We start from the raw sequence: 14377 nt of genomic DNA on the forward strand, positions 1-14377 counted from the left end.
CAATTCTCCTACCTCAGCCTCCCAAGTAGCTGGGACTACAGGCATGCACCACCACACCCAGATAATTTTTGTATTTTTTGTAGAGACGGGGTTTCCCCATGTTGCCCAGGCTAGTCTTGAACTTATGAGCTCGAGCAATCCGCCCCACCTTTGCCTCTCAAAGTGCCAGGATACAGGTGTGAGCCACCATGCCCAGCCCATTTCTAAGTCTTGACTCCTTATTTCCTAAACAGAGGCTAACCCCCTTTTCCTTGAGCTCTGTTTTCCTAGGCTCCTGCATTCCTGCTCTCTGCAGTCCGATTTCTTAGAAACTGAGCATTAGCTGCTGATACTTATCAGCTGCCAGCCTGAGGTCTCAATGTAAGGGTTCAAGTTTAGAACATAGATCTTTTTTGGACAAAGACCACTCTTTTTCATAAGATTAAAACCTAGGACCCTTCTTCCATTTATGACAGTGATTCGGAGGCGTATCTAAAAACTTTTTTTTTTTTGAGATGCAGTCTCGCTCTGTCATCCAGACTGGAGTGCAGTGGCACGATCTCGGCTCACTGCAACTCCTGCCTCCTGAGTTCAAGCGATTCTCCCACCTCAGTTTCCAGAGTAGCTGGGATTGCAGGCACGCACCACCACACCTGGCTAATTTTTTTGTATTTTTAGTAGAGGTGGGATTTCACCATGTTGGCCAGGCTGGTCTTGAACGCCTAACCTCAAGTGATCCACCCGCCTGGGCCTCCCAAAGTGCTGGGATTACAGGCATGAGCCACCACACCTGGCCAAATATCTATAAACTTTTATCAGCAGTCATGACAAAATTCCTTGGTTATTGTAACCTCTAGGTTGATTTTTACCTATAATAAGTTCCTTTGTTCTAGGAACTTATTATAGGTAAAAATCTAAGTGCTCTTAGTCACTGTGATTAATCCAGCTAAACTTTAGTCACTGTGTTTAGCTAGATTAAACAGTGACTAAAGAGAGAGCGATGGTAGACTGTTCAACAGCATCCTGGTTGAACTTCTCCTCTAGACACTTACCTGAAACTGGTTAATAAAAGGTGCTATATTTAATCCAAGAGTACGTTCTGTTCCTTGAACAGCATTCTCCTCTAGGAGTGTCTGTGATTCCACAAGCAACCCAAACATCAGCACATACTGAGGAAAGATCTTGCCTCCAGATTGTAGTAAACACCTAAGAAAAAAAGTACATATTTTAAAAAGCTCTTGGGGCAGGGTGACAGTGGCTCACGCCTATAATCCTAGCACTTTGGGAGGCCAAGGTGGGTGGATCACTTAAGCCCAAGAGTTCAAGACCAGCCTGGGCAACATGGCGAAACCTCATCTCTACAAAAAATACAAAAACTAGCCAACTAGATCCACAGGTGGCATGCACCTGTAGTCCCAGCTACTTGGGAGGCTGAGGCAGGAGGACTGCTTGAATCCAAGAGGTAGCAGTTGCAGTGAGCCAACATCCCGCCACTGCACTATAGCCTGGGTGACAGAGTGAGACTCTGTCTCAAAAAAACATAAAACAAAAAAAAACCCTTTGTAATCTCCTACATTGTATAAACATCAGTAACTAAGAATCATGATAAATTAGTAAAGAGCTACAGATTACATAGAGTCTAATGGACTTTCTGTTATTCATGGCTGGTATTTCAGAATAGTAAACCACTAGAAATAATTTCCCAAGTCAAAGTAACTACTGATCAGTGAAAGAGAAAAATGACAGGTTAGCTATTTAAATGGACATACGTCTTTAGATTCAGGAAAGAGTCATCAATGGATGCTAAAACTAGTAGGTCAAAGTTTGATTAGGAAAATATCCTTTTACAGTCTCCAAGTATCACCCCCACAAATGACTTATCACAAAGGGGGAAACAGTAACTTACTGAATGGAGAAATGTGTAGATACAACTTAAACCATGTGATTGTATTAACATCAAAAACAATGGGACAGGCTGGGCACGGTGGCTGATGCCTATAATCCCAACACTTTGGGAGGCCAAGGTGAGAGGATTGCTTGAGCCCAGGACTTCAACCCCTGCCTGGGCAACATAGCAAGACCCCATCTCTACAAATAAATAAACTAGCCAGGTGTGGTGGTGCACACCTGTAGTCCCAGCTACTCAACAGGCTGAGATGGGAGGATCGCTTGAGCCCAGGAGGTCCACATTGCAGTAAGCAGTGACTGCACCACTAAAGAGACATGAAAACTAAATGGAATATATGATCCTGGATTGGATTCCAGACCAGGAACAAAAAAGCTACAAAGGACATTATTGTGACAACTGGTGAAATCTGGATAAGATTTGTAGCTTAGATAACAGTATTGTGTCCCTGTAAATTTCCTGATTTTAATAATTGTACAGTGATTATATCAGTGAATGTCCTATGCATTCCAAGGTATTAGGAGTAAAGACACATTGTATCTATGGTTCAGGGGAAGAGCCTGAAATGTTTTTTCCTGAACAATTTAGCAGATGTGGCAAAATAGTAATAGTTTGTGAATCTGAGTGTAAGGTATATGGTAAGTTCTTTGTATTATTCTTTAACTTCTCCAAAGGCTTAAAAATTATTTCAAAATAAAAGGTTAAACACTCCAAATGCAAAATTAAAAAAAAAAAAAAAGTCCAAATACTCTAATACTGGAGGAGAGAGAGTCAAGGGTTAACAAAATCCTTTCTCTTCCTATGTTGACCTTGGGTTTACCTTCTCTTTCCCTGAAAATCTTATAAGAATAGAATGTCAGCTGTGTTTATCAGGAACACTGCTTTTGGTTAAAAAAAAAAAAAAAAAAAAAAAATGCCTCTTAATAGGTAGACTATATCTGGATGGAGAGAACTACAAACAAAGGATAAATGCCTGACGGGAACCCATACCACATGTGGGCTTCCCTGAGAGTGTAACCAGGTGTTCATATTGCCGTGGAAGCTGTGCCCATGGGAGAAGAGTTGCTATATGAAGCTAAGGGCTGTTAAGTCAAGGCAGCTTCCACACCTACCTATATAATCTTGTTTCCTCACACCTGAGCTATGTGCTATGTGGGAAGGGAGAGAAGGGTGGGTGGGCCACCTACTGACATCCAGTGAAATAGAGGTGGAGGATACTTTAAACCAAGTAATTATTTTCATTTGCCACATTTACAATCAAATGTCAAATCTACATTTTTACTGAATATTCCAAGCTTGTTCCTACTTGAATTTCTAGAACAGGATACTAGGCAGGTGAACTTTATATTATCATATGTACATTTCACAGTATGTTCTTACTCCTAAGTTAAATAGAGTAAGAATCCACTTATAAAAATACAGAACTAAACATTTCACCAACACATTTGTTCATATCTTAAAAAGTAATTCATATACATTTCCAAAATTATATACTATGTAGTCTCCCTAAATAGATCATTAAAACCTAAACAAGCTAAGCTATAAAACACCCCATTCCTCAAAACTACTTTGGCACTACTGCTCTTGAATTAGATTTAAATTAATTCTCTGGTCTCTTACTAAACTGATTATCTCAATTTTATAACCACTTAAAGATATCTAAAGCAAGGACAATTAAATTATAATGACAAGACATGGCAACTAAATGCAATGTAAGACTCTTGATTAGAACTAGACTGGGAAGAAAAGCAATGAAGAATATTACTGGGGTAATGGAAAATTTTAATATGCACTATATATTATATAATAGTGTTTTATCAATGTGAAATATCCTGAGTGATAATTTTATTGTGATATGTAGGGGAAAACATTTGTTCTTAGGAAACACATGCTAAATACTAAAGAAAATATGAAGTTTATGATGCCAGCAATCAACTATCAAATGGTTCAGTAAACTAAACAATAATCTAGTGTTCTCTGTTGTTATTCTTGCAATTTTTCCTAAGTTTGAAAATTTTCAAAATAATACATTTGAGGAAAAGTTAACAAGGAAACAGTCTGCTCTTGTAACAGCTCACTCTCTCCTAAAGACAAGCTAACCGGAAGCCATATCCCCAGCCGTGATGTGAGGAGCACAGATTCAGCAAGGAAAGTTAGAGATGACTCCTAAGTGTAATGGCACCAGACTGATAAAGATAAGTCATGTTCCTGAACCAGGATAATCTCTCTTCACCCACTAAATGTAACAACATGATCCTTCTGAGTTGTAATAAATCCTATATTCATAAATTAGCCTAAAAATGGACTCCACCCTGACCCCAGTGCTTTACTCATTGTTGCTATTCCTTTCCTATCAACTTTTTGTCATAATAGGTAGTCTGGTAGAAATTCAGTCTCCACAGTTAGTGAAATTTCACACATCTTAATAAAATTGCACAGCTCTTAACCAAATTCCTATCTATGCCTTTACCAAACTGGCTAAAATTTTATGTCTTCCCAAATCACTGGAAAAATCTTTTTTCCTCAAAAGGATCAAGTTTAATCCTGAAAACTCATGTTATTATCTGAACAATTGAAGTTATCTGCTAACTGTGATCCATTTAAGTGAAAATCAGATCTAATTTTCTTCAAGATCACAAAGGTCTCTGAAAGGAGAGACTAGCCACAGAACTTTATGTTGCTTGACTAACAACCCTCCACTCCCCAAATAGCCAAAGAGGTATCATTCTATGAAATTAGCAAGCTAAAAAAGCACACAGGTTAATAAAAGCTAACCTTGTAGCTATGTAATCTATGGGAGAAAGAGAGTTGGAGAACGATACCATGTGAGTCACTTAGGTAGTCTTAGGAACCATTTCTATTTATAAAACATAGGTTGAGCCCAGGAAGTCAAGGCTGCAGTGAGCCATGATCATGCCACTGCACTCCAGCCTGGGTGACAGAGTAAGAGCCTGCCTAAAAAAAATAAAAATAAAACTTCTGACACGAAGTGGTGGTGGGCGGGGGCGGGGGGGGGGGAAAGGGGGGTGCAGGGAGGAGGTTCCCACCCCAAAAAAATTCTCAGACACCTTTTGAGTGTACTACAATTCAAATCAATTCTGACACTACCTGGAGTTAGCATCAGGTGCTATACAAGCTCAGTCCCACATGAATGCCCCCAGTTCTGATGCCAATTGTAGGTCCTGGACTTTCAGTACTTTTGGCCATCTATAAATCTGAAACCACCTTTGCAAAAATTATGGCAGTGAAAGAAATCTAACATAGCTCACTCCATTTTGCTTCTAACCTCACAAACTGACAGACCCAGGCATAGGGTAAGCTAACTGTGGGAGAAATTTTAGTTTATAGTTTAAAGCATGGATGATAATAGTCCCTTCCTGAAATGAACCCCCTCCTTGTTCAGGGACCAAAACAGCCACTGTAAAACTAAGGAAAGGCCACAAGGTTAGGATTATGGGAGGAGCCTGAATTCTGCTAAAATGTAGGCACAGTTAAATGATACCCAGTCATTGTACCCTAGCTTGTTTTTCTATAATGCCCTACTGCTCAGGAATCATGGAGCCAGAGGTCACAAGATGTATAACTGCCCCAATTGCTCCTATAGATAACATCAGTACTGTAAAACCTAAGATTGGTCTTTGAGACATTTTTCAGACTCAAATACTTCTATGACTCCCACCCAGAAAGTTGACTCAGCACAGGAAGATCGTTTTTGACATCCCTATGATTTCATCCCCAACCAATCAGCAGTATCCATTCCCTAGCCACCAGTCCACCAAATTATCTTTTAAAACTAGCCTCTGAGTTCTCAGGGAGGTGGATTTGAAAAACATGTCCCATTCTTCCACTTGCCTGCCTTGTGATAATTACACTTTTCTTTTTTTTTTTTTTTTTTTGAGACGGAGTCTCACTCTGTTGCCCAGGCTGGAGTGCAGTGGTACAATCTCAGCTCACTGCAACCTCTGCCTCCCAAGTTCAGGCGATTCTTCTGCCTCAGCCTCCTGAGCAGCTGGGATTACAGGCACACATCACCATTCCCAGCTAATTTTTGTATTTTTAGTAGAGACGGGGTTTCACTATGTTGGCCAGGCTAGTCTCAAACTCCTGACCTCAAGTGATCCACCCACCTCGGCCTCCCAAAGTGCTGGGATTACAGGCATGAACCCACCTAAACTTTCCCTACTGCAACTCCTGCTGTTCTCACTGTATTGGCTTTCCTGGGCAGTGGGTAAGAAGAACCCATCAGGCTGTAACAAATCAAGGGTTCCCACAATGTCCTCTTTGAGTTCAATAATTTGCCAGAATGGCTCACAGAACTCAGAAAAACACTTTACTTATATTTACGGATTTATTACAAAGGATACAACTCAGGAATAGCCGAATATAAAGTATACATAGGGCAAATATGATATTGTGATTAAAATAAGATACATATATATCTGGTCTTCATCTTGTTTCCTGCCCCAGAACTCCTAACACCCTTGGAACCTACAGAATGGTAAGAGTGTCTTCTGTATGCTAATGAGATAAATGATGACTAAGGGCCCCTACCTAGCCCTAGGTTGGGGGCTAAAAGACCATGGCAAGATTAGAGGATTGGGACTTTCTATCCAACCCACTAGCCTCCAGAGAGAGGAGACACACTGAAGGTTGAGTTGATCACTAATAGCCAATGATGTAATCAGTCATGCCTACATAACAAAGCTTCCATAAAAACCCAGAAAGACAAGGTTCAGAGAGCTTCCAGGTAGCTGAACACATGGAGGTTCCTAGAGGGTGCCCAGAGAGGGCATGGAAGCCCCATGCCACTTCCCACATGCTTACTCTATGCATCTCTTCATCTGGCTCTTCATCTGTATCCTTTGTAATATCCTTCATAATAAATGAAATGGGCAAACATAAGTAAAGTGTTTCCCTGAGTTCTGTGAACCACTCTAGCAAAGTAATGGAACTCGAAGAGGTGGTCTCAGGAACTTCCGATTTACAGCCTGTAAGAAGTACAAGTGACATACTTGTAACTGGCATCTGAAGTAGGGGGCAGTCTGTGGAACTGAGCCCTCAACCTGTGGGACCTGACACTATCAACTAAGTGATAATCAGTTTAGTTCTCTGTTATCTATGCTTGCAATTTTTTTTTCTCTGTTATTATCCTTGCAACTCAACTTATGTATGTGAATGAGATGAATGGTGACTAAGGCCCCCTCCTACCCTTAGGTTGGGGGCTAAAAGATAGTGTCAGATCTTAGCTATGTTCAGATAAAATGACCATTGCCTTGAAACTCTGCTTATCTTTACTAACATTAAGTGTTTTGTTGTTACTTACATTACTGCAACTGCTAGGCTCCTCAGAAATCTTTTGCAAAGCTAAATGATACTTCAGAACCATCCATGCCTTCAGCAATGAAAAAAATAACGTTGTAACTCAAAAGTCTAACAAACTACAACAGACTGGGTAATTTATAAAGAAGAGAAACTTATTTGGCTGACTGTTCATGGCAGAGGGCAGAGAGAGAGAGAGAGAAGAGGGGGAGAGAGAGAAGAGGGGGAGAGAGAGAGAAGAGGGAGAGAGAGAGAAAGGGAAAGAGGGCTGACCTCATCCTGTAAAAAAAACCCACTCCCATGATAATGGCCTTAATTCACTAATGAGGGCAGAGCCCTCCTGACCTCATCCCCCCTTAAATATCACACCTCTCAACACTGTTGCACTGAGGATTAACTTTCCAACCCATGAGCTTTGGAGGAGACACTCAAACCATAGCCATGGTTTTTTAAAAAAACAAAAAACGAAAGAGCTTACCAAACCTTCAAGCTTTCATCTGTATTTTAAACTAGCATGAGTGAATAGAACTTAAGAATGAACATTTTTTTTTTTTGAGATGAAGTTTCACTCTTGTTGCCCAGAGCTGGAGTGCAATGGCGTGATCTCAGCTAACAGCAACCTCCGCCTCCAGGGTTCAAGCGATTCTCCTGCCTCAGCCTCCCAAGTAGCTGGGATTACAGGCATGCGCCACCACGCTTGGCTACGTTTTTTTTATTTTTAGTAGAAACGGGGTTTCTCCATGTTGGTCAGGCTGGTCTCAAACTCCAGACCTCAGGTGATCCGCCCGCCTTGGCCTCCCAAAGTGCTGGCATTACAGGCATGAGCCACCACATCCAGCAAGAATGAACATTTAAAAACAACTGCAGGCCAGGCACAGTGGCTCACACCTGTAATCCCAACACTCTGGGAAGCCAAGGCAGGAGCCCAGTTACTACACATCACATTAACAGAATGAAGACCACATGATCATCTCAATGGACGCAGAAAAAGCATTTGACAAAAATCACACTTTCATTATAAAAGCATTTGACAAAAATCACACTTTCATTATAAAAGCATTCAACAAACTAGGAATAGAAGGAAACTACCTCAACATAATAAAAGCCATATATGAAAAGCCCACAACTATCATGTTAACATCACCACACTTAAAGACTGACAGCTTTTCTCCTAAGATCAGATACAAGGGAAAGATGCCCACTCTTTCCACTTCTGTTCAACACAGTACTGGAAGTCCTCACCAGAGAAATTACACAAGAAAAAATAACATATCCAAATTGGAAAGGAAGAAGTATAATTATCTCTATTCATAGATGATATGTCATATATAGAAAACTCAAAAGAAAAACAACAACAAAAACCTGTTACAACTCATAAATGACTTCAGCAAAATTATGGGATACAAAATAAACATGCAAAAATCAGCTGCATTTGCATGTACTAGCAAAGGCTAAATAGAAAATTAAGAAAAGAATCCATTTATAATAGCATCTAAAAAATAAAATACTTAGGAATAAACTTACCTAGGAATACTTAGGCAATAGACTTGTTTGTACACTGAAAACTATAAAACATTGCTTAAAAAAAAATTTAAAGACACAGATGAATGGAAAGGCACACTGTGTTCATGGATTGGAACACCTGCAATCCATATCAAAACCCAAAGAGTGTTTTTTGTAGAAACAGAAAAATTTACCCTAAAATTTATATGGAATCTCAAAGAACTGTAAACCGCCAAGACAGTCTTGAAAAAGAACAAAGTTGGAGGCCTCACACTTCCTGACCTTAAACAAACTACAAAGCAACAGCAATCAAGACTGTGGTATGGTACTGGTATAAAGACAGACATACAGACCAACGGAATTAGAAACAAGAGCCCAAGGCGGGCATGGTGGCTCACGCCTGTAATCCCAGCACTTTGGGAGGCCAAGGCGGGCGGATCAAAAGGTCAGGAGATCGAGACCATCCTGGCTAACACGGTGAAACCCCGTCTCTATTAAAAATACAAAAAATTAGCCAGCTGTGGTGGCATGCGCCTGTAGTCCCAGCTACTCGGGAGGCTGAGGCAGGAGAATCCCCTTGAACCCAGGAGGTGGAGCTTGCAGTGAGGGGAGATAGCGCCACTGCAGTCTGGCCTGGACGAACTGGACAAAAGAGTGAGACTCCATCTCAAAAAAAAAAAAAAAAAAGAGACCATATAAACCCACAAATTATGTTCAGAAAACATATCCGAAATATGTTTTCCAAAATATACAAAAACATGTATATTTTTGTATACACCATATACAAAAATTAACTCAAAATGGATTAAACAACTGAATATAAGACCTTAAACTATAGAACTTCTGAAAGACAATACAGGAGAAAAGCTTGAGGACACTGGATTCAGCAATGATTTCTTGGATATGATATCAAAAGCTGTTTTGCAACCAAAGCAAAAGTAGACAAATAGGACTAAATCAAACTTTAAAACTTTTGCACATCAAAGGAAATGATCAAAAGAGTGAAAAGGCAACCTATGAAGTGGGAAAAAAATATTTACAAATCATACATGAAATAAGGGGTTAGTATCCAGAATACAGAAATAACTCCTACAACTCAATAACAAAATAACCCGGTTAAAAAATGGGCAAGACTTGAATAGGTATTTCTCCAAACTATGTACACATGGTCAAAAAGTGTATGAAAAGATGGTCAACATCACTAATCATTAGGAAATTCTGACACATACTACAACATGGATGAACCTTGAAGACATTATGCTAAGTGAAACAACCCAGTCAGAAAAGGAAAAATAAATACTGTATGATTTCACTTGTTTGAGGTCTCAAGAGTTAGTTAAACTCATAGAAACAGAAAGTAGATTGCTGGATGCCAGGACCCAGGGTGGGAGGGGAGTATGGGAAATTGTCATTTATTCAGTATAGAGTGTTTTACAATATGAAAGAGCTCTGGAGAAAATTTATGTAATGAGGTGAATATACTTCACACTAATGAAGTGAAAAATGACTGACTAAATTTTAGGAATATTTTATCATAATTTCAAAACAATTTTTAATAAAATAAAATGTGGCTATAAAGTGATTATACTGAATTTTTTCACACACATAGAAGAATTTGCAAATTCATGTGTCACCATTCTCAACAGTCACACTGCAACTACAAAAACAAAAACAAAAGAAGATCCCCAAAATGGTCCATTATTCAAAACATGTCTGAAATACATCTTTGGTACTAATTTAACCAATTTCTTTACTTTCTAATTTAATTAATTTAAAAAAAACTGAACTTACCAAATTTGAATAATGACATTATAAAAAGGCCTCCACAAAATTTCTGGCTATTTACCAAAAAATAAAAAATAATAAATAAAACCACCTTTGCCACTGCTGTTTCTCCTAATCAATGTATTGTTATGAAGGCAATTTCAAAAACAAACTTTTTGATAAAAATCACTCAATTAGCCGAGATCACGCCGCTGCACTCCAGCCTGGCGACAGGGCGAGACTCCATCTCAAGCAAAAAAAAAAAATCACTCAATTATCAAAACTTACCTAATTGTACACATAGGATTTCATCAGTATGTATACTTTAAAACCTATGAACCTATAAGCAGTGGCACATGCCTGTAACCCTAGCTACTCAGGAGGCTGAAGTGGAAAAATCACTTGAGCCCAGGAGTTCAAGACCAGCCTGGGCAGCACAGTGAGAACCACCACAACCCCACCCTATCCCCACCCCATCCCACCGGACCCCATTCTACCCTACCCCGTGTCTAAAAAAAAAAACGAAAAAACAAAACAAAAAAAACTATAAACTAATACTGAACTCTCGTTGGTAGTTTTGCTTTCCACAGTAGTATGTGTTACCAAGTTTGAAACAATGTTATGTGGATTCTCCCTATGAGCAAATGAGTAAGTATATTCATGTTAGTGAGAGCCAGGCTTTTATTGCTGGAGAAAGAATATAAACATGAAAAAAGGGAACACTATAATGTACCATGTGATAGTGGATTAGAACTGAAGGTATCAGTATTCACTCATGATTTTATATAAATAGATAAATTAAAAATACCTGTATGTGTGATTGTGCACATATATATGGATTCATGCGTGTGTACACGCACACAAAAACACACACATCCTCTTCCTAGCTTTTTCAACTCAGACAGCCTAAAAGCAATGACCAGTAGCAATAAGCATACAGACCTATCATTAAGATCTTGGTTTCAGCCGGGCGTGGTGGCTCATGCCTATAATCCCAGCACTTTGGGAGGTCAAGGGGTGTGGATCACTTGAGGTCAGGCGTTCAAAACCAGCCTGACCAACATGGTGAAACCCCGTCTCTACTAAAAATACAAAATTAGCTGGTGGAGTGTGCCTGTAATCCTAGCTACTTGGGAAGCTGAGGCAGGAGAATCGTTTGAACCCAGGAGGCGGAGGTTGCAGTGAGCCGAGATTGAGCCATTACACTCCAGCCTGGGCAGCAAGAGCGAAACTCCGTCTTAAAAAAAAAAAAAAATATATATATATATATATATATCTTGGTTTCAAAATATAGTTCTCCACTAAAAGGAACCAAAAGGAACCAGAGTCCCTTGGAGAAAGACTAATCCTAAGGCTGGGGTTGAGAAAAATTCAAGATGAAAGTAAAACATCTGGTTGCACCAAAGTAAGAACATGCTCAAAGAATTATGGGAACGTGTCAAAAAGACACAGGAACTAGTTTAGAGGACCTCCCACTGGCCAAACCAGCGATGATTTTAGCAGCAAATGAAGTCACACATCCTGAAAAGTAATGCTTGAGGAGCATACAGTGATCTTGACTTATTTTTACAGTTAAGCGATTAAAGAACTTAAGGAATTTACATAAAATCTGACCTCAAAAAAAAACAAAGCCAAAAGTTATTATTTTGTGTTTTACCTGGATATTGCAGCTTTTTCCATTATTTCCTGCTGAATGAGCCCAGATGGCTCAATGACATCCAATATAATTATGCTCCATAATTTGTCTGATTTTGGCCTTTGTAACATAGCAGATTCATCCTCCACATGTCTCAGCCAAAACTCAAGTGTTTCTTTAGGAAAGTGATTGGCTTCAGATATGAGGTCCAGAGCAATACGATGCTGGTCTTTCTCCACAGAACTGTATGGTTTAACCTGCCCAAGCGTGCCAGCAATAATAGGCAGAATAGAGAAGCCTTCGGACACATCTAACACGTAGAAAGGTTCAAGGATGTTCTGTACAGTATTACTCTGTCCAGTTCCAGAGCTCATCTCATTCTGACAGTGAGTATCCATGGTCTGATACAGTTTCTCTGGAGTCAGTGAAGACAAAACTTTGCTCATTGCCATTTTAAAGCCTTCATGATATGGGATGTTGTTAAGCAAAGCAATTTCTGTAGATTCCAATATACATGTCTGCTCTACAGCATCTGGTTTACTGGTCTGAAGGTTAGCGAGGGCACTACAAAGTTCAGCCTCATTTCCTAACGATAACAAGTCTTTATTCTGGGTAAAACTTTTTGCAACATCCATTTCACATTCCAAACCCAAGACACTAATACTCTGGATTCTTAAGTAACAGTCTTGACAAGATACTTCCATCATCACATGGTCTCCAGGCTTTATCCAGTAGTCTTCATTAAATAGTAAGAAAGAAAAAAAAATATGGAGTACTTATAAGCCAGAGGATCACATAAACATCTCCATCTAGCCCCCCATTCTTTAGATCACTATAGAAAGGATTACAAATACTCATTTAATATACAAAAAACTAGGAAAACTCTACCAGATTTACTTAGGGAAAAACTGAAATTTGAATACTCAATTAACCAGTAGCATAATGGAGACATTTGAGAGCTCCATTATTGACCCTGAGACTATCAGTATGATAATGTTTTTAATGCCATCACTAGGTCTCTCCATATCCCCAAATTGGGGTGTTGGTGGAGTACTGCAGGGGACTCTATCATCTTCGGTAATAAAGGCTAACAACAACAAAGATAAAATTCAGGGATAAATATCAAACCTCACTTTAGCTTAAAGGGACATTCTTTAAGAGAAATTTCCAAAAGAACAAGGTAACACTCAACAGAATCGTATCAGTTATATTTGTTAACTGTAAGTATTTTAGACATTCTTGCATGTCTAGGAACTTCAAAGTATAAGACAATAAAGACCATATGATACTCCCTTCATATATGGGAAAACTTTTGTTTGTTTTGTCTTTTGAGACAAGATCTCACTCTGTCACCCAGGCTGGGATGCAGTGGTGTAACATGGTCCCCTGCAGCCTCCAACTCCTGGGCTCAGGTGATCCTCCTGCCTCAGTCTCCCAAGTAGCTGGGACTACGGATACATGCCACCAGGCCCAGCTATTTTTTTTTTTTTAAATAGAGATGAGGTCTTGCTATTTTACCCAGGCTGGTCTTGAACTCCTGGGCTCAAGTGATCCTCTTGCCTCAGCCTTCCAATGTGTTGGGATTACAGGCGTGAGCCACTGTGCCTGGCCTACATGTGGTAAAATTTTAAAATGTAAATGTATAATCGCAATTCCTTCTCATTAACCCTGGAACCAGTTGAAAATACAAGTTGTTATACTTTTTTGGTTTTTTTGGAGACAGTGTCTTGCTTTGTTGCCTAGGCGGGAGTGCAGTGGTATGATCACTGTGGCCTCAATCTCAGGGCTCAAGCTATCCTCCCCACCTCAGCCTTCAGAATAGCTGAGACTACAGGCGCTCACCATCATGCCTGAATTTTTAAATATTTTTAGTAGAGACCAGGCTGGTCTCAAACTCCTGAACTCCAGCCATCCTCCTACCTCAGCAGGAGGATACCAAAGTGCTAGGATTACAGGCATAAGCCACTGAGCCCAGCCATAAATTGCTATTCTTATGCTTAAACATGTAAATGTCCTTTCTCTAAGAAGGATTAAAAAACAAAAGATCATCTGTCTAAGTTACTACAGGTATAAGAGAGTTAGAATAAACACAAGTAAAAAATGTCATTCACTGAGTGCCAGTCACTGTGGTCGGCATTTTATACCCACTATCTCTAAGAATCCCTAAAACAGTGCTGCAAGATAAATGGTATCATCCCGTTTTTATATATGATACAACAAAAGCTCTGAGAAACAAGTGGCAAGGATGGCCAGGAGGGAATGAATAAGTA

The 14377-nt window shown here is 39.6% G+C and overlaps 1 protein-coding gene across 7 annotated transcripts in view; it reads right to left on the reverse strand.

Annotated features, from left to right (window-relative positions):
* Positions 1 to 14377, reverse strand: part of PRMT9 (protein arginine methyltransferase 9) — a 47955-nt gene that overhangs the window by 3377 nt on the left and 30201 nt on the right. For 6 of the 7 annotated variants that reach the window (XM_024356322.3, XM_517474.8, XM_063809054.1 and 3 more), the window contains 2 exons: positions 12129 to 12843; positions 1032 to 1185 (listed from right to left, as the gene is read on the reverse strand). In XM_024356322.3, the coding sequence (XP_024212090.1) occupies positions 1032 to 1185; positions 12129 to 12843 (869 nt within the window). Of the gene's footprint in view, positions 1 to 1031; positions 1186 to 6709; positions 6874 to 12128; positions 12844 to 14377 lie in introns of those variants that run through there. The other variant, XM_024356324.3, reaches the window with a different exon arrangement.

The sequence above is a fragment of the Pan troglodytes genome, chromosome 3 (assembly GCF_028858775.2).
Source record: "Pan troglodytes isolate AG18354 chromosome 3, NHGRI_mPanTro3-v2.0_pri, whole genome shotgun sequence".
In the NCBI taxonomy this organism is placed as follows: domain Eukaryota; kingdom Metazoa; phylum Chordata; class Mammalia; order Primates; family Hominidae; genus Pan; species Pan troglodytes.